The following is an 18,729-nucleotide window of genomic DNA, read 5'->3' on the forward strand; positions in this document are numbered from 1 at the left end:
GGGCAGGGACACCTTCCACCATCCCAGGTTGCTCCAAGCCCTGTCCAACCTGGCCTGGGACACTCCCAGGGATCCAGGGGCAGCCACAGCTTCTCTGGGCAATCTGTGCCAGGGACTCAGCACCCTCACAGGGCAGAATTTCTTCTAACATCTGATCTAAATCTCTTGTTTCAGTTTGGAACAGTTCCCCCTTGTCCTGCCATTCTCTCTCCATGTAAAAGGTCTCCCTCTATTTCCAATGCCCTTAGGCACTGGAAGGGGCTCTAAAGTCTCCCTGGAGCCTTCCCTTCTCCAGGTGAACACCCCCACCTCTCCCAGCCTGGCTCCAGAGCAGAGGCTCTCCAGTCCTCAGAGCATCCCTGTGTCCCTGGGAGCGGAGCCTTATCCCACTCTCCTCTCCACCAGACTCTTAAAGGCTCTTTGGGCCAGGATGGATGGAGATGCTCCTCCTGTTGTGCTGAGTGGATTAAAGCCCCTCGTGGAGCATTGTCTCCCTCCGCAGTGGGGGCTGCAGGGGGGCCAGAGGAGGTTTCGGGGGGCTGCGGGGCTCTCGCGTCACTGCATCCGGAGCCTCGCTCACCTCTGTGAGTCAGCGTTCGGTGCCGATGATTCACAGCGGTGCTGCGAGACAGCCAGGGGCGCCTCAGCGCGGGGATTAATGGGCTGGAAGGAGGGCAGCGCGGGAGGAGTGAGAGAAGATGTTTTCCCTCATTTTATCAGTGTTTCCCAAGCCTGGCTCCCAGGTATGGCAGCTCTGAGCTGCGGAGATGTGCTCTGCCCGCCAAGGGGGCTCCAGCACATCTGGCACAGCTGTAAATCATAGAATCACAGAATGGTTTGGGTTGGAGGGACCTTAAAGCCTATTCAGTTCTACCCCCTGCCATGGCAGAGACACCTTCCACTAGCCCAGGTTGCTCCAAGCCCCATTCAACCTGGCCTTGGACACTTCCAGGGATCCAGGGGCAGCCACAGCTTCTCTGGGCACCCTGTGCCAGGGCCTCCCCACCCTCACAGGGAACAATTTCTTCCCAATATCCCATCTATCCCTGCCCTCTGGCAGTGGGAAGCCATTTCCTCTTGTCCTGGCACTCCAGACCATTGTCTCAAGTCCCTCTCCAGCTCTCCTGGAGCCCCTTTAGGCACTGGAAGGAGCTCTAAGCTTTTCTCGGAACCTTTTCTTCTCCAGGCTGAAATCCATTCAGTTATTGTGAACCAACACAAGCACCATTGTTATGCTTAAAAAATATTATTTGGCTATCTTTCCATGTCCTTTCTGGACTCAGATACCCTCACCTGGAGCCATAAGAACTGCCCCCAGGTATAATCCTCTCGGAGCCTTGGCCATCCTCAGTGCTGTAGCTCAGAGTGGGGTCAGAGGCTGTTCTGCATCCTCAGTGCATGGCCAGGCTGGTGCTTCCCAGCCTCTGCTTTCCTGCTGAAGGACGTTTACAGAGCAGGTGTCCTGTGCCAAGCTGAAACCTGATAGGGGGGAGGTTTTGGTTGCATTTTGCAAGTCATTGAGGAATTCTCAGTTTGTCCCTAGTTTGGGTGTTTGTAGTGTCTGAGCACTTGGATGCCAAAGAATTCTCAGCTTAGTGGGGACACAAATGCTGTAAATCTGTACAGAAGTGAGACTGGGAAAGTATTTTCTTAGCAGAGTAGAGTCAAAGCCAGGTAAGAAAGGTTGTTCCAGGCTGAACCTCTTGCCATCCATCTCTGCCAAGGCTGCTGCGGGCCAGCCCAAGGTGGGAGTCTGGCCGTGGTCCTTCCCTGGATGCTATTCTTGGCTCCTGTTCAATCTCCTTTGACACCTTCTTGGTCCTTTTGTGTACCTGCAAGAGGCTTCAGAGGATGGAAATTTCCAAGTTCTAGTTTCCCTGCAGCAGCTGGAACCCAGCTAAGCCACACGTGTGCTTTAGGACTCGGGCACTGAGAGTTTCAAACACTCAGGTTTAGGAGTGGGCACTGTGGGCATGTCTGGGGACTTTGGTGGCTTTGGGGTTTGTGCAGGCTGGGGGAAGGGCTCAGGGTGTGGTGGCTGTGCGGTGGTGACGCTGCATTAATGTGGATAAACCATACATTATAAATACATCCCAAAGAGCAGGCAGGGAAAGCAGCCTGGGCAGGGCTGATCACTGCTCAAAGACAATCAGGAATGTCTGAAGGACGTTAAGCAGGAGGGAATGGGAGTAAATCCGTTCCCCAGGACTGGGGTCTGGGCACTTCTCACGTTGTGCGACAGCCCTGGGGCTGAGGGGGTCCAGGCTCCTGGGGGATGTGAGGAGGAGAAAGGAGCTGGGAGCATGTGGGGCTCGTGGAGGTGGGCGTGGGGCAGCTCCACTCCTCCTCCAGGCTTAGTGGCATGGCCTGTCCCCTCCCTATCTCCTCCACAGGGTGGGGAGGGCTGGGGGCCTCTTTCCCCTGTGCCCTTGAGGTTTACCCTACACGAGGAGCTGCTCTGGGGAAGTGGGGTGCTCCCCCCAGGAGAAGCCTTGGATCTGGCCAGCACAGCTCCTGGGGAGCTTTGCTTCAGGGAGAGTCTGGGGATCCTGGGGGCTGCAGCACTGTCCAAGATAAAATGGAAAACACAAGGATGGATGTCAGTGAGCCTGGCTGGTGTGGGAGGCCCCGGAGGCTTCCTGGAGCACTGGGACACCTCTGTCCCGTGGGACGTGGGGCATGGCATAGCACATCTTGCCTCTGGGGTGGGGAGAGGTGACAGGACCCTAGTGTGGGCAGCACTGCTGGTCTGGGTTGGCCTGGGGGGTTCCCTGCAGTGCAGTTTCCTTGGGCAGGACTGAGGTACCTTCTCCTCTGCACTCGAATCCCTTCTGTGTCCTGGGGTGTCCCCTACAAGGAAGGTCAGAGCTGATGAAGGATCCCATGTTCTGCTCCCTACCCTGCTGCAGCTCTGAGCTCACTCGCTCTTTCTTTTCCCCTTTCTGATCCCTCTTGCATCCCTTCCCTTAAAAGTATTTGTCTCTTATCTTTGATAATTGCTAGCGAAGCATGAGCACCCCCGAGGCCTCTGAGCTGCCCTTGCCTCGGCAAAAGCTGAAAATCCTCTTTCTTCCCATGCCTGGGCACCCACAGAAGGGCTGTGTCCTTCCCTGCAGCATCCTGGGATCTGCAGTGCTGTGGGTACCAGGGGGATGTTTCCATGTACAGCAGAAGGTTCCTCCTCATCTGCCAAGGACAGGCTGCTCCCTGGTGGCCCTTGTCCCATGAGTCGATGCCTCTGCCCCTGTTCCTTAGTGTGGTGTGGAATCCCAGGATGGGCAGAGGGGCTGTGTTGCACATGCTTGTGTTATATTTAGTCTCATTTGGGGACACACTGGCGATTTTTAGGGTCCTGAACCTGTTTCAGCCTGTCACTGGTGGGAATGGGGCTCGTGGCTGGGCAGCCACAGGGGTGCTGTTGGTCCCCTCTCTGTGACAAAGGTTCCTTATAGTTGGGAGAGGGTCAGGTGGGGGGAAACCAGAGGGGAGCCTGCACTGGTGTCTGTAGATGTTCAGAAAGTGTGAGCAAGGCATCCCAAAAATGGGGAATTGGGCTAAACCCCACAAATATTCAAACAGCAGCCCCTCCAGTGAGTGCTCTGAGGTAGGTGCTGAGGTCAGAGCAGAGCAGACATTGACAGGGACAAGTGGTCGAAGTGAGGTGTTTTGGGCAAAGATTGGGTCAGCTGTACCATGCCAGAGCCCCTGGCCTCCCAAATGCTCCTTTCTCCTGCTCAGACTGGGGAGGGCAGCAGGGACACGTGTGGGGACAGTGTGTCCCTGTGACTAGCTGTGACCAAGGTGCCTGAGGGTGCTTCTGATGGCTGGAGGTTACAGGGACTGATGAGCCCTCACTTGGATTGAGACCCTCGAGGACTAATGGGATGTTTCCCTCTCGGGGGCCTGAGGTGGCAGCTGAGGTGGCAGGATGAGGCTGATCCCAAAAGCCAACATCCGCCACCTGGGTGAGGGGCAGGGAGGGTGCCTTGCTGTGACAGAGCCCCATGTGCCTCAGTTTCCCCTGTCAGAAGCTGGATGAGCTCAGGGGGGCACAGGGAGGATGGTCCTTTCTCCCAGCACAAGGCCAGTGCAGCAGCTCTTGGCCAGGCTGGTGCCCAGAGTTCCCTTCCTGAGCAGGGACAGCCATGGTGCCCGAGAGCCAGTGCTGAGCAGGGCTGGTGCAGTCCAGGGCCCAGTGCAGTGTTCCCACTGCTCCAGGCATCCCTTCCCACTGGCCCTGAGCTGTGCCAGCCCTTGCTCCGCTCCGGGGGGCAGGGCAGTGAGGCAGCCCCTGCCAGCAGTGCCCCAACACTTCCCTCCATCCCTGTGGGTGCCAGAGTCCAGGGAGGGATGTGCCCAGGGCTAGATTGGATGACGTTTTTCAATGGATTTTCCAGCCTTTCCAGCGTAGGGATTGGCTTTGCCTGCCCTTCCCTCCCTCCACCCCAGCTTAATTTCTACCAAATTAATGAGAAACATGTTGGTGCTTGAAGTCAGAGGCTCTATCAGCAGCACTCTGCCTTCCTCCAGGTTCCCAAATGTCTCCAAAAGGATGGCTGGCAGCTTTGCTGGGGTGGTGGTTCAGGGATGAGACCAGTGCTCCTCCACCCCCACAGCATCCTCTGCTGGGAACTTAGGACTTGCTGGGACACTGAAGTAAAACCAAAGCCCAGTGCAGCCCTGACCTCTTCCAGGACTTGATCTGTGTCCCACTGTGGTCCAAGGGAGCTGGCTCTGATTCCCTGCCTGAGTCACCAAATTGTGCTCCGGATGGCAGTGGGTATGCAGACAATGCCCTGCTGTGCTATGTGGGATCACAGGGATGTGAGGAAACAATGCCATGGGGTCAGCAGGAGTAAGGGAGGCCTTCCGACAGCACTGCCAGTGCAGGAGCTCAGCTCAGTGCTTCCTTGGGAGGCACTTTGGGGCAGAGGGGGCACCTGTGGTGTCCTCAAGCTGTTCCTTCCCCCAGGAGGAATCTTGGTGTGGTTTCTTGGTGGGTAAGGAGGTGAAGGATCAGGCCCATCTCCATGAGATGACTCAGGCCTTAGCTGGATCATCACTGAGCCTGCTGTCACCATGGCTTTTTGGGGGGACTCTTCTGGGGGATGCCACCATGGCTGATGTCCTGCTGGCCCCATCCCTGCACTGAAACATGGATGAAGCTCTCTTGGGCTCTGCCTCCCCCTCCTAAGTGCTGCCTGTGCCAGTTCAAGGGGTTAATTAGCTTCACTTTAGAGAAAATGTGTGAGTTTGTCCATGAGGCACAGAGGGGACAGGGCCAGGCTCTGCTCAGCGGTGCCCAGGGACAGCCCCAGGGGCCACGGGCACAAACTGACACGCAGGAGGGACCCTCCGAGCTCAGGAGACACTTCTGCACTCTGAGGGTGGCCGAGCACTGGTGCAGGTGCCCAGGGAGGTGCTGCAGTCTCCATCCCTGCAGAGACTCAAAAGCCACCTGGACACATGCTGGGCAGCCAGCTCTGGGAGGCCCTGATGGAGCAGGGGGCTGGGCAAGGTGACCTGCAGAGGTGCCTCCAACCTTACCCAGCCTGTGATCCACTTGAGCACAGTGCAGTGGCCTCCGGCCTGGCAGTGTGGGGCATTCAGCTGGGCACAGTGCTGATACCACATGGCCCAAGTGCCAGCAGGATCCCCTTTGAAACCTGTTGCTGCTCAGGTGTCCCCAGCCCTTGTGCATCCTGGGGGTTTCACCAGTCATAGAACCATTGAAGTTGGAAAAGAATTTTGTGTGTCAAGTCCAGCCCTTAAATCCTGCACTGTCAAGGCCACCACTAAACCATGTTCCCAAGTGCCACATTGATGTCTTTTGAATTCCCCTGGTGATGGTGACTCCACCACTGCCCTGGCAGGCCTATGCCAGTGCCAGACGACCCTTTCCATGAAGATTTTGGAGGCAAGAAGAGTTTCTACAGGTCCCTCTGCAGTTAGTGGGTAGTAGATGCAATGGGTCCCTTCCAGGCTGGTACCCCAGGGCCTGAACCCTCTTCTCTGGATCCGTCATTGCTTCATGCCGGGGACAGAGGGAAGATCCTTCCTGCCCTTGTTTTCCCTAGGCTACCTGATGGAGCCACCCAGGGATGCTGTACGGCTGTGGGTGACCCGAGATGGGTGACACCAGCCCTGACCAGTGCAGAGCAGCCAAGAAATGGCAGCCCCCAGCCCCAAACCCCCACTGGACCCTGGCCTGGCTGAATCGTAGGGATTGCACTGCCGAGGTGTTGGATTAGGGTGCTGAGCAGGCAGGGATTTGGGAGGAGTAGGAGTTTGCTGGGAAGTGTGGGATTACTGGCTCTCCCTTGCTACATTTCAGAGTAGGACCCTGGGGCTGTCCCAGTTCAGAGGCTCAGGAGTCCCTATGAAGGTGCCCAGCCCTGGGGAGGGCTCAGAGGGAGAGCTGTAGGGGCTGGAGCCTCATCCCTGCCCATCTGTTGCCCTCAAGGCTGATGTTCTTGGCTGGAGGAACAGTCTATGAGCATGCCAACCCATGGATACCTCTTGGGGAGCTCATACTGGTGAGCAACTAGGCAGTTTGGGTTTCTCCCTCTGCATCCAGCATGGTCACCCACACAGTGGATGCCTGTATCCTGATAACCGGAGTGTGCCAGGAGTCTCCCAGCAAGTCCCCAGACTTGTGCTGGGCTCCTGATGGAACCCCCTGGGTTCCTGATGGCTCAGCATGCCTGGGAGTTCCATCAATGTGTGCCGGAACTGGTGGGTGCCACCTGGCCATTGCTGCTCCACCACACCTGGTCAGGATAACCTGGCACCCTGCCCGTGTCCCTGTCTGTGCCCTGGGTGTCCCCAGCACCTGCTGACAGCATGGCTGGTTGTGCCATGCTGTGCTGTGGGCTGTGAGGCCCCTGCAGTGTCCCCGTGTCTGCTCTGTCGGGTTGTCCCTCCCGGGGACAAGGGGACTCGTGCCCTGGAGACAGGGTTGTGCTGGGTGTCACATCGGCACTTTGCCCTGGACTGGCCCCATGAAAGAGCCTCTGTTCAGCCCCCGCTGCTGGGACAGTTCGGAGCAGCCTGGGGCGAGCGGGGTACTAGGGCTTGATGGCAGCACTGTGCTTGCTGCCCCGGGACCCATGGAAGGGCCGGGGAGTGCAGGACAGTGCCAGGGTACCTCGGGACAAAGATGTCCAGCCGAGCTCTCCTTCCCTGCCGGGCGCGGGCGGGGAAGGATCCCGGCAGGAGCACCCGGGCCGGGATGAGTCAGGTGTTTGGGGGCACGGGGGGCGATGGAATGCCAGCGGCATTCCCGGAACGCTCCCGGCACGCCTGGGAGGGCAGCCCTGCTCTGGGCCGGGAAAGCAGCCCGGCTCGCAGCTCGCCGCTCCCATCCCGGCGCGGCTGCAGCGCGCATCCATCCCTCCATCCGTCACTGCGCGGGGCGTGGGAAGAGGCGGCTCTGCAGAAAGCGCTGCTCGGACGCAGCGGCAGCCCGGCGGGATGAGCCGCGCGGGATGAGCCGCACCGGAGCCATGGCGAGCTGGCACCAGGTAGGGCCCCCCGTGGCCACTGCGCGATGCTCGGTCCTGCTGCTGCTGCTGCTGCTGCCCGGGGCTTTAGCCAGCAGTGGGTGCCTGGGGATAGCTAGGTGGGATGCAGCTCCTGGAGCCTGGGGGTAATGGGGGCAGCTGGACTTGATCTTAGAGGTCTTTTCCAAACTTGATGGTTCTATGACGGGGCAGTTTTAGAGCTCAGGATGCTGCAGATCTGTGCCCCTGCCAGTCCCCTGTGAGGAGAAGCAGGGTTCAGTTTCCAGGAGCAGGAGATGCCCTGTGTTTCTGATCCCCCCCTTCACCATAAACAGCTCATACGATTCTCTGGCCCTGCTGCAGAGCAGCACAGGAGAGCTCTCAGGCTGCACTGCAGAGCAGTTTGGGGATTTGTGTGTCCTGTGCCAGGAGGTGAGGGCCCAGGGTGGCACTGGGGCTCAGGGGTGGCACTGGGGCTCAGGGTGCTGTGTGCTGCTGGCATTCTGGGGCCGCTTTCCTTGATTTGCTGTTTCTGTGTCCCTGGAGGATAACCAGGACTCTGCGCCAGGCTCCCCTCAGGTTTCCAGGATAGCTGCAAGGCGCTGCCTGTGCTCCTGTGCCCTGCCAGCTCAGCCCTTGGCCTGTCAGGGGTGCTGAGTGACACAGCCCTGTGAGCACCTCTGTTCTTGGGGCTGGCAGCTACCTGGCCCCTGCCCCGTGCCACACAGCCACTGCCACCCCTGCAGGGTGCTCCCCATGCCCAGCTTGCTCCCCATGCCCAGCTTGCTCCCCATGTCCATCTGTCTCTGTGGCAGCATCTGTCCCACAGCATGATCGGGGGCTCTGCTGCCACCATCAGCCCCATGAGCCCTTGGCAGGGGTGATGGAGGAGGTCCCTGGGTTGTCATCCATTTCTGTGCTCCCCACTTGTCCTGGAGCCCGTAGAGCACAGTTTGGGCACTCAACTCTGCCAGTGACCAAGGTGCTCCAGAGGTGAAGCCTCATGGATGGGCAACAGCCTCGGCAGGGAGCGAAGGGGATAAACGAAAGCCCAGGAGAAAAGGGGGATGCTCAGCCTTGGAAACCAACCTAGCAGCTGGGAGTGATGGGCAGGGAGGGGGAGAGTAGGCTGCAGGGAAGGGAAGGCTCTGGGAGGGGAGCACTGCAGAGGCTGGAGCTGGGATATGCTGGGAAAGTGCTGGGGCAAAGCAGCTGGGAAATCCACACTCCAGCTTGCTTGAAGGGGAAGGAAGAGGAAAACACCAAGGGGAGGAGGAGCAGGCAGGGAGATGATGGGAGGAGATTCCAGGCATGACAAGCAGGTCTGCCTATGATCCTGCTGAGGCTTCCTTTGCAGTCAGCATTCCCACGTGCCTGTTCCGGTAGCCTGGAGCTCCATCCGGCTCCAGCCCTCTCCCCTGAGGAGAGCAGCCCCCAGCCCAAGGGGCTACAGCTGCAGCAGGATCGAGCCAGCCTTGCAGGAAACTGGGCTTTGGCTGAAAACTTGCTTTTGCTGAAAACTGGGCATGGGGCACTGGGGCCTGTGGGTGCTAGGAGGAGCCCCTTGGTCACTGCCCTGCACAGGATAGGGTCCGGGGGTAAATGCCTGCTGCCTCTGGCCATCAACAGCCTCAGCACAGGAGCTGCTCTAGTGGGACAGGCAGGAGCAAGGCTGGGTACTGAGAAGGCCTGGGACAGCCTGGGAAGGCTGGTGCCCAGCGGGATGGGGTCCTGCTCCTGCTGTGGGAAATATTCAGAAAAAAATTAAGTTCACTGCAGCTGCAGTGTAAACCTCTTCTACTGGTTTGGGACAGCAGATATTCCAGTGAAAAAGAGGGACTGGCACAGGTTGCAGTGAATGCTGCTCAGGTCCCTACAAGCCTGCAGGTGTCCCAGGATGCTGAGCACCCCCAGCCTGGCACAGAGGGTGCTGGTGGTCATGTCAGCTTTGGTGGCCTCCCACAGCCACGGGTGCAGGTGACTGCAGGTGACCAGGCTGCCATGGAGAGTGGCAGTGCCCCACTGCTGGTGCCACCATGCCCAGGGGCTTGGTGCTACCAGGGTGGGGCTGACCCTCGGCTGCAGCAGCACTGGGTTGAGTGGCAGTGCTAGAGGAGCCCTGGCCTCCCCGCTCGGCCCCAGGGTGGGCTGGGAACAGCTCCTGAATGCAGCCCTTGTGGCTGTGCTCAGGAGCATGGCAGTGCCAGCGTGGTCCCTCCATCGGGGCTGTGCAGCTGCAGGGCTCAGCTGCAGTGGGGCCGTGCCCAGGGCCACTGACCCTGCCAGCCCCAGCTCCCTCAAACAGCTCCCAGACCCCAGCAACAAGCCTGCATAGACCAGAGCCTCCCCAGCACAGTTGCAAGGCCAGAGACTGAGGGATTCCTTGCCCTGAGAGCAGGGAGATGGTCCCTGGGGATTTGCCAGGCACCCTTAGCAGAGCTCTGCCACCCTGGCACTGCTGTGCCATGCTCTCACTGGTTTCAGCTGTCCCTGACGACAAAGTCAATCCTGGGATCAGGCTCCTTGTCCACCATCAGAAGGTTGGAACTGGAGCTTAAGATACTTAAGTGAGACGGGATGAATTCCCAGCTTCCTACCCTTAAAAAAACCCCTCATTTCCTCAGGGATCGGTGCTTCACACTGCAGGGAAAAAGTAGTTTGGAAGAAAGTTTAGAAATGTCAAGTGAAAAACTCAGTTTTTGGCCCAAAGTGATGCGTTGTCATTTTAGAGATTTCACGTTGATTAAAAATTCACACACTGAGATCCAAGCGGAAGTGCTTGGGAATGATCCGCACAGGGATTGGGGCTGGGAGCGAGCAACTGCTTGAATCTGCAGTGGGAAAAACAGCAGCTCTGTTTCCTCTGTGGAAAAAACAAACCACTGGTGACCTCTGAAAGCTTCTGGTGGCCTTGGCCGAGCAGTGGGGTCTGTCAGGAGGAGCTGATGCTGCTCAGGGCCGGTTGTCCAGCCTATCATGGCCAGGAGAACATGGCCCTGGGACAAGGGTGTGAAATCGTGGACCTTTGGGTGTGAACCGAGGCCTCTGTGGTGACCATACAGCCAGCATGGGCACGGGAGGGGAATTTTCCTGGGATCTCCTGGCTGCGAATCCAGCGGAAGGCGTAGGCTTGACTCCCTGTCTTCTCCGTCACCTCCTCTCCGTTCCCTCCACCCCCAGAGCCAGTTTTAGTCATTTTACTGGGAAGGTTTCACATCTTCCCACTGCTGAGGACACCTGAAGGGCAGCAGTGGGACAGGAGCTGGGGTGTGGGATGAGTTTGCTTTCTAACAGTGAATCTGGGGGTGATACTGAGCTGAGCCGGAGCAGTCAGTGGATCCACAGGGATGGGGCATCCAGAGGGTCCAGGGCAGGCTGGAGGAGTTGGTTCATGTGAACCTCATGAAGTTCAACCAGCCCAAGTGCAATGTCCTGCACCTGGGTCACGGCAGCCCCAGCACCAGGCTGGGGGCTGTATGGGTTGAGAGCATCCCTGGGAGAAGGACATGGGGATGCTGGGGGTGACAAATTGGATGTGACCCAGCCATGGGCACTGACAGTCCAGAAACCAACCCTGTGCTGGGCTGATCCCACAGCCTGGGCAGAGGTAAGAGGGAGATTCTGCCCCACCCAGGTGAGATCCCACCTGCAGAGCTCCTCCAGCCCTGGAGCCCAGCATGGAAAGGACCTGGAGCTGCTGGAGAGAGTCCAGAGACTCCATGGAGATGCTCCAAGGGCTAGAGCCCCTTGGCACTGGAGCCAGGCTGGAAGAGCTGGGGGTGTTCAGCCTGGAAAAGAGAAGGTTTCAAGGACCCCGTAGAGCTCTTTGCAGTGCCTAAAGAGGCTCCAGGAGAGCTGGAGGGGGACTTGGGACAAGGGATAGAGTGACAGGATGAGGGGGATGGCTTCCCACTGCCAGAGGGCAGGGTTAGATAGGATATTCTCTGTGAGGGTGAGTAGGCTCTGGCACAGGTTTCCCAGAGAAGCTGTGGCTGCCTCTGGATCACTGGAAGTGTTCAAGGACAAGTTGGACAGCACTTGGAAGAACCTGGGATGGTGGCGTGTCCCTGCCCATGGCAGGGGGTTAGAATTGGAACAGGATCTGCAGGCATTACTCAGGGCTGCTGGTATGGCTGCTCTGTGGGCAGGGGGGGTGATGTGACCACAGGGTCACAGATGCTCCAGCTGAGCCACCTCGCCCAGCCACAGCCATCGCACTCTCTGGTAGGGATGATCCCAGTGTGTCCTGCATAGCTGGACATGGTCTGTGGGAGCTGGCAGGGCCTGAGCAGCCTGAGTGGAGAGTGGGTGATGGTCCAAACGGTGCTCCATGACCTGTGAGGCACGGACTCTCTTGGCAGTCCTTGCTAGCCCATGCCGTGTTGGCATAAAAGGCTTCAAAACCATAAAGGTTCCAAAACCACATTGCTGAGCATCCCAGCATGGAAAGTGCCTTCCCCTCCCTGTTCCTGGCCCTGGGTTTGTTTTTCAGGCAGCTGGGGCTGGAGGCAGGAATCCACAGGGTCCCACGCTGGCCGTGGGAACCCAGCGTGCTGCTGCTGCTGGGGTGGCCAGAGGGGAGCAAACCAGCCAGCCCGGATGCAATCTGTGGAGCTGTCCGTGTTTGCCATTTCCTGTGTCAGTGCAGCCTTTCCCCTGACTCACAGCCTGGCTTTTCCTCCCACTCCTAGAGAACACAAGTGAAGGTACCAGCGGGTGCAGGGGTGTGGGAGCAGGGGCTCAGGGCAGCCTCGCTGCCTGCTGTGAGTGTGGGGATGGGGCATGAGCCCGTGCCCTGCCTGTGGTGGGACCCTGTCACCAGTGTCCCTCCCCACTGCTGGCTCTTCTCTTCCAGCTCAGAGTATGAAATCCTGGTGTCCTGTGCTGCTGCCACCAGCTGCTTGCAAAGCCACTTCCCGGCACAGTCAGGGAGCTGGGGGCTGGCCCTGGATCTGTGTGTGGAGAGGCAGTTGGGGTCTGGCAGTGGATCTGTGTGCGGACAGGGATCCAGGGGTCTGGCAGTGGATGTGTGAATGGACAGGGAGTTGGGATCTGACAGTGGATCTGTGAATGGACAGGGAGTCAGGGGGTTGGCGCGGGATCTGTGCATGGACAGGGATCTGGCGTCTGGCAGTGGATCTAGTGTGTGGACAGGGATCCAGGGGTCTGGCAGCAGATCTGTGCATGGACAAGGATCTGGGGGTCTGGCAGTGGATCTGTGAGTGGACAAGGGGTTGGGGTCTGGCAGCAGATCCATGTGTTTGTGAGAGTGGGGAAGACAGGCACATCCCAAGCCCGTTGCAGCCTCCCCGAGCAGCCAAGGGCATCCCAGCCGGCAGCTGCGGGGCAGCATCCCCCAGCCCCGGGTGACACGTCCTGTCTCTCCCCCCGGCGGCGGTGACCAGCGCGGTGACCAGCGGTCATGACAACAGAGACCGGCCCGGGCTCGGAGGTGAGGAACGCGCAGGAAGAAGCTCCGCAGCAGCAGCTGGAGGCAGCCGCCCAGGGCTCCACGGCAGCCCCCAGCCCCGCCGGCCGCGACGCCAACCCCAATGAGAAGCCCGGGGCACAGCCCGACAGCCGAAACATGGAGCCGGTGAGTGGGTGACAGCCGTGAGAGGGGACAGGAGCAGCACAGGAGGAGACGTGCCACCGCTCGCTGCTGCTCGTGGTGAGGTGGGCACGTCCCCTGTGCCCGAGGGGCACGTCCCCGAGAGGAGCCCCTCAGTCAGGGCGCTGGGTGGGTTCTGCCTGTTCCCCCAGCTGCCCACACAGCTCCTAGCAGGCAGGACAGGCAGCAGGAGCCGTGTGGCAGCCGGGAGTGCCGAGGGCTGGCAATGGCATTGCTGGCCAGGGCATGGGGAGGAAGCAGGCAGTGGTCCCATGTCCCCAGCTGAGCTGCCCCAGGCAGGGCCGGGAGCCCTGGCTACACCCACTGTTGGGTGTGGAGCTGCTGGGGCACTGAGCTGCTGCTCTGGGTGGTTGGGCAGGGAGGGTTTGGGTGCTGAACTGACCCTAGATGTCCATTTTTCCAGGGACCTGGGCTGTGCTGGCAGTGTGGGTTGTGGGGACTGGCCTTGGCTGGGGACTGCCCCTCCCCAGCAGCCCTGCTCTGCTGTACAGAGCTGTCCCCCTCTGCCCGTGTGTCCCTGTGGCAGTGGTGCCAGGTAACCCTCTGTGTGTCCCCACTCCAGGGCACAGACGTGGAGGACAAGGACTACAGTGAGACCGACGGACTCTCCGACAAAACAACCCCCAGCAAGACCCAGAAGTCACCCCAGAAAACCACCAAGAAAGTGAAGAGTGCCCTGTGCAGGGTGACCTTGCTCGATGCCTCCGAGTATGAGTGTGAGGTGGAGGTGAGTCCCAGATCTGGGGGCCTGCGCTGGCACAAAGGAGGGGACGCTCCTGGGATCCTGCCCAGTCCAGAGTGCTTAAGGACAGGGCTCTTCCAAGGACAGCTTTGTAACACCTCTCTCCTAGGGAAAAGCACCCACAGAAAAAGCCATTTAAGCTGAAATTTCAAAGTGAGGAAAAATCCGGAGAGAAAGACCCTCGTATGGAATTTCAGCCCAGTGAAACCAAATTTGGCAGCCACTTACAAGAAAGAACTGTGTCTAAGTCAGAGGCTTAATGGCTGGGGATAGAGCTCTGCCTGGCAGTTCAGGCACCTGGCAGTGGTGGCAGGGAGGGACAAAGGGGACATGCACCTGGCAGTGGCTGCAGGATGGGACAGAGTGGACACACACCTGGCAGTGTCCACCTGAGCACTGGGAGAAGCAGCAGGGCTGCTTCAGCCATCATCAGCACAGACACCTCTCCCTTCCAGGACAGCTCGGGGGCACCCAGGATTCACTAAGGAGTTGGGGCTGGTGTTTGTGGAAGGTTCTGGTGGCCCTGCCACAGGGACAAGGAAGCAGGGAGCAGAAGGACATCCCAGGAGCCCCTGTTCCCATCTCCAGTAGCTGCTGCTGTCTCCTGTCCCCAGGCTGGGAAGGCAGTGCTGCTCCGACCCACACCATGAGCCTGGGGGAAGGGAAAGACATCTTTAAGGACTGGCAGTTTTGCTTAAAAATTCAAAGCGAAGGTTGTTCAGGAGCAGGGATCCGAGAGCCTTTGCCAGGGAGGCCTTTGCCCTGGCTCTGGCCAGTGGCACACAGGTGTTTGCTTGCAGCACAGAGCAGATCTGTGTGTAGGTCGTGCCTGCCCCAGGGCTTGGCTGCCTGGGAGTGATGAGCACCCCAAGGCAGCTGACTGGGGGGTCTGGCCCTTGCCCATGGCACAGGAGCAGGGCCTTTGGTCCCATTTGCTCCAGCAGCACTGGCTGTCCCTTCAGGGGTAAAATTGGTCACAAAGCTGTGGAATGATGGGTTGGCACCAAGATGGAAATTCTCCTGAAGAAGGAAAGGAGCATCCCAGGGGCTCATGGGGCACAAGGGCAGCTTGCAAGCCCTAGTGGGGTCATCCTTCCCCTGGCTCTCCCTGGAGCACTGGCCAACCAAATTGAGATGGCTCGAGAACCGTGGGTCACAGATGCCAGCAAAGCAGAGCAGAGCAGAGCAGATCCCCTTGCTGTATCACCCAAGGATGGGGTCAACTGCTCTTTTAAAAAAGCCTCCTGGGATACAGGAGAGGATTTGGGGTAGGAATGCTGGTGCAGCATTTCTTCTTTGTTTCTGGCAGACCCTGTTAGAATAGTTGTGCCTTGTCCATGTCTTTTAATCAAACCTTAATTCAGTAAAAATCCAACAAGGGAGTCAAACTGTTCAGTGTGACCCCCCAGCACATGCCATGAGTGAGCCCCTGCCTTCAAAGCCGGGTCAGAAGAAGGGAGGAGACCCAGGAAGGGTGATGGCAACTGCTGGAAAAGCTTTGGAGGGCAGCAGGAGTCCAGGCTGAGCTGCTTGGTGCCCTGGGCTGCCATCCTGGGAGCACTTGGTGAAAGTGCTCCAGGAAGTGGATGCCTTGGAGAGCAGAGATGGGAGCTGCCAGACTGGAAGTAGTGGAGATACACACTTGGGAAGGGTTGTTATTCCATGGTCATGAGGGAGCCTGGGCCTTGGTGCCACCTATAACAAAGGGAAATTGAGGGGAATTCAATTCCCATCCCTGGAGTTCAAGGCCAGGTTAGACAGGGCTTGGAGCAGCCTGGGCTAGTGGAAGGTGTCCCTGCCCATGGCAGGGAGTTGGAATGAAGGGATCTTTAAGGTCCCTTGCACCCCAACCCATTCTGGGATTCATTGATACCAAAGATGCTCTCCATCACTGCACGTGGCCTGCGCTCTTGGTGGCTCTTGTTTGTCATACTGTGCCTGGGGATTCGGCCACCACTGCTACCAGGAGCCCATCCCTGCAGCCCTGGGATCATCTGGCTGTCCCCACAGTGGTGCCCCATCTCTGCAGTCCCGGAACACCCTTTGGCACCACTGTGGGAACACCCAGGTGGTCCCAGGGCTGCAGGTCTGGGACGTGGTGAAGCCCATGCCAGGTGGGAGCACGTGTTGGTGGTCACCCGAAGGGTGTCCAGGAGCCCAAGTGACCATCTCACCAGCAGCCTGTCTGTGTCTGACAGAAACACGCCCGAGGCCAGGTGCTCTTTGACTTGGTGTGCGAGCACCTCAACCTCCTGGAGAAGGACTACTTCGGCCTCACCTTCTGTGACTCGGACAGCCAGAAGGTGAGCATGGGGGTACCTCTGCAGCCACCCCCTCCAAGGTGGGGACCCCCCTGACCTGCTGTCTCCTCGTTGCAGAACTGGCTGGACCCCTCCAAGGAGATCAAGAAGCAGATCCGCAGTAAGTGCCCGGGGAGGGTCCATTCTCCCCTGCCCTGGGATGTCCCATGGGGCTCCTGGATGGCTCAGTGTGGCTGTCCATTCCCCAACTGCCCTGGAGGGGACCTTTGGCAGCTGGCCTGGAGACAGGGATGCTGTTGCTCATTCAGCTGTGTGTTACCCACATCTTCCCTTACTCGTGAGAGGTGGGGAGACAAAGGACCCCATCTGTGCCACCGGAGAGCTGGTTGAGACTTGGTGGCTCTGTGGCACCACCTGCCCTGTGCAGGGGGCACAGGGACAGTGGGGAAGAGTGGGGGGGCCTTGCTGGGACAGGTCCTGGGGTGCCTTTGCCATGGTGTTGCTTTGGCTTCTTCTGGGACACAGGAGGTTTTTGCAGTGACACTGAGCTGGTGGCTCCAGCAGTTGTGATGCTTTGCTGTGTGTGCCCAGTTCTTTGGGGAGGGTTGTGCCCCCAGCAGCCTCTGGAGCTCCCTTGTTCCTGCCCTGTGCAAGGGCAGGGGGAGCAGTGGGATCTTCACTGGACACATGGATGCTCTTGTGCCCTGCATGCAGCTCCCTGGGTGCTGTCCTGAGCTGCTCTCTCCCCTCCCCAGGTGGGCCCTGGAACTTTGCCTTCACTGTGAAGTTCTACCCTCCAGACCCTGCCCAGCTCACAGAAGATATCACCAGGTGAGAACCACAGGCCTCCTTCCTGGGGAATCCCAACCTGCTCCGAGAGGCACATGACTCCTTCCTGGGGAGCCCCAGTCTGCTCCAGTGGGCACCAGATTCCTTCCCAGGAGCTCCAGCCAGCCGGGGGGCACAAAAGTCTCCTTCCTGGAGAGCCCCCACCTCCTCCAGGGCATCAAAGCCTTCTTTCCAGGAAGCCTCAGCCTGCCCTGGAGAGCACTAGATTCCTTCCTGGGGAGCCCCAGCCTGCTGCTCTGCCCCACTCTGACCCTCTGCCCCTTCTGCAGATACTACCTGTGCCTGCAGCTCCGTGCTGACATCATCACGGGACGCCTGCCCTGCTCCTTCGTCACCCATGCCCTGCTGGGCTCCTACGCCGTCCAGGCCGAGCTGGGCGACCACGACACCGAGGAGCACGTGGGCAACTATGTGAGCGAGCTGCGCTTCGCCCCCAACCAGACGCGGGAGCTGGAGGAGCGCATCATGGAGCTGCACAAGACCTACCGGTGAGCCCCGCGAGGGGACAGTGTGGGACAGCTGCCCCACACCCCCGGGGCACCCAGCCACATGTCCCCTCTCTGTCTCCCTGCAGGGGAATGACCCCTGGGGAAGCAGAGATCCACTTCCTGGAGAATGCCAAGAAGCTCTCCATGTACGGGGTGGACCTGCACCACGCCAAGGTACGGAGCTGGGGGCTGCCAGAACGCAGCCCCTTCCCATCCTGCTCCTTCCCACCCTTCCTCCTGGCACGGCTCTGGGTGACTATGTGCTGCACCAGAGAAGCTCCAGAGATCAACCTCCACCAGCCTGGGGTTCAGTGACGCCTCTGCCAGCTAGGCCTCTGCCACACGCAGCAGGAGGGACGTGGTACTGCTGGCCAGGCTAGTTCTTGCCGAGCTGCTGAGCTGTCCCCTCCTGTCCCTTGCCTCCTGCAGGACTCAGAGGGCATCGACATCATGCTGGGCGTCTGCGCCAACGGCCTCCTCATCTACAGGGACCGGCTGCGCATCAACCGCTTCGCCTGGCCCAAGATCCTCAAGATTTCCTACAAGAGGAGCAACTTCTACATCAAGATCCGCCCAGGCGAGGTGGGTGCCAGGTGCTGGTGCAGCCCCTGGGTACCTGTCCTGAGGGACTGGGGCTGGTGGTGGGGATTTCCTCACCTGGCTCCGGCCTCTGCTCCAAGAATGCCACATTTACAACCACGCTGGCCAAGAGAGCACATCTCCTGTGGCATGGATTTTCTTTCATGTGCTCTTGTGACTTCAGCAGCTGAGGGACCCCAGGATCCCATCCCTGACAGACTCCGAGACCCTCCTGGTGTAGGGAGTTTGCCTAGGAAGGGGGGTTGAAGGCCATTTGTGTCACATCTTCACATAATAAGAAAGTTTTTTCATTCATTTTCAGACTTTATTTTCATTCTTTAATGGTGGGAAAATGCATTTCCATCCACATGTTCCAGCAGGCTGTAGGGCAAGGAGAGCACCCTGAGAGTGATGCCCTCACACCAAAACAAATGTAAAAGCTTTCTGTTTCTTGAGGGAATTTATCTTGCACTGAAAAGCCATTTTCAGCTGAGGCCAGAGGTGTGGGGTGTATCCCATTGCCCTCTTGGGCATGGTGCTGGGCATGGACCGTCCCAGCATGGCTTTGAAGAAGACTTTTGTGGTATTTTGCATAGTCCTGAGGGCCTTGGCAAGGTCCTGTCCTGCCATGTCACCTGGGGCAGGACATGCCTGTGACAGCCTGTCTCTGTCTCCC

The 18,729-nt window shown here is 59.0% G+C and overlaps 1 protein-coding gene across 11 annotated transcripts in view; it reads left to right on the plus strand.

Moving 5' to 3' along the window:
• The window catches only part of EPB41L1 (erythrocyte membrane protein band 4.1 like 1), a 64,175-nt gene that overhangs the window by 22,596 nt on the left and 22,850 nt on the right, over positions 1 to 18,729 (plus strand). For 10 of the 11 annotated variants that reach the window (XM_085079128.1, XM_085079131.1, XM_085079134.1 and 7 more), the window contains exons 3-10: positions 12,908 to 13,098; positions 13,697 to 13,861; positions 16,075 to 16,179; positions 16,255 to 16,297; positions 16,893 to 16,968; positions 17,256 to 17,474; positions 17,561 to 17,648; positions 17,904 to 18,056. In XM_085079128.1, the coding sequence (XP_084935254.1) occupies positions 12,925 to 13,098; positions 13,697 to 13,861; positions 16,075 to 16,179; positions 16,255 to 16,297; positions 16,893 to 16,968; positions 17,256 to 17,474; positions 17,561 to 17,648; positions 17,904 to 18,056 (1,023 nt within the window). In that variant the 5' untranslated portion in view covers positions 12,908 to 12,924. Of the gene's footprint in view, positions 1 to 7,385; positions 7,524 to 12,907; positions 13,099 to 13,696; positions 13,862 to 16,074; positions 16,180 to 16,254; positions 16,298 to 16,892; positions 16,969 to 17,255; positions 17,475 to 17,560; positions 17,649 to 17,903; positions 18,057 to 18,729 lie in introns of those variants that run through there. The other variant, XM_085079130.1, reaches the window with a different exon arrangement.

Source organism: Lichenostomus cassidix, chromosome 20 (genome assembly GCF_008360975.1).
Source record: "Lichenostomus cassidix isolate B80296 chromosome 20, HeHo_3.0, whole genome shotgun sequence".
Taxonomy (NCBI): Eukaryota; Metazoa; Chordata; class Aves; order Passeriformes; family Meliphagidae; genus Lichenostomus; species Lichenostomus cassidix.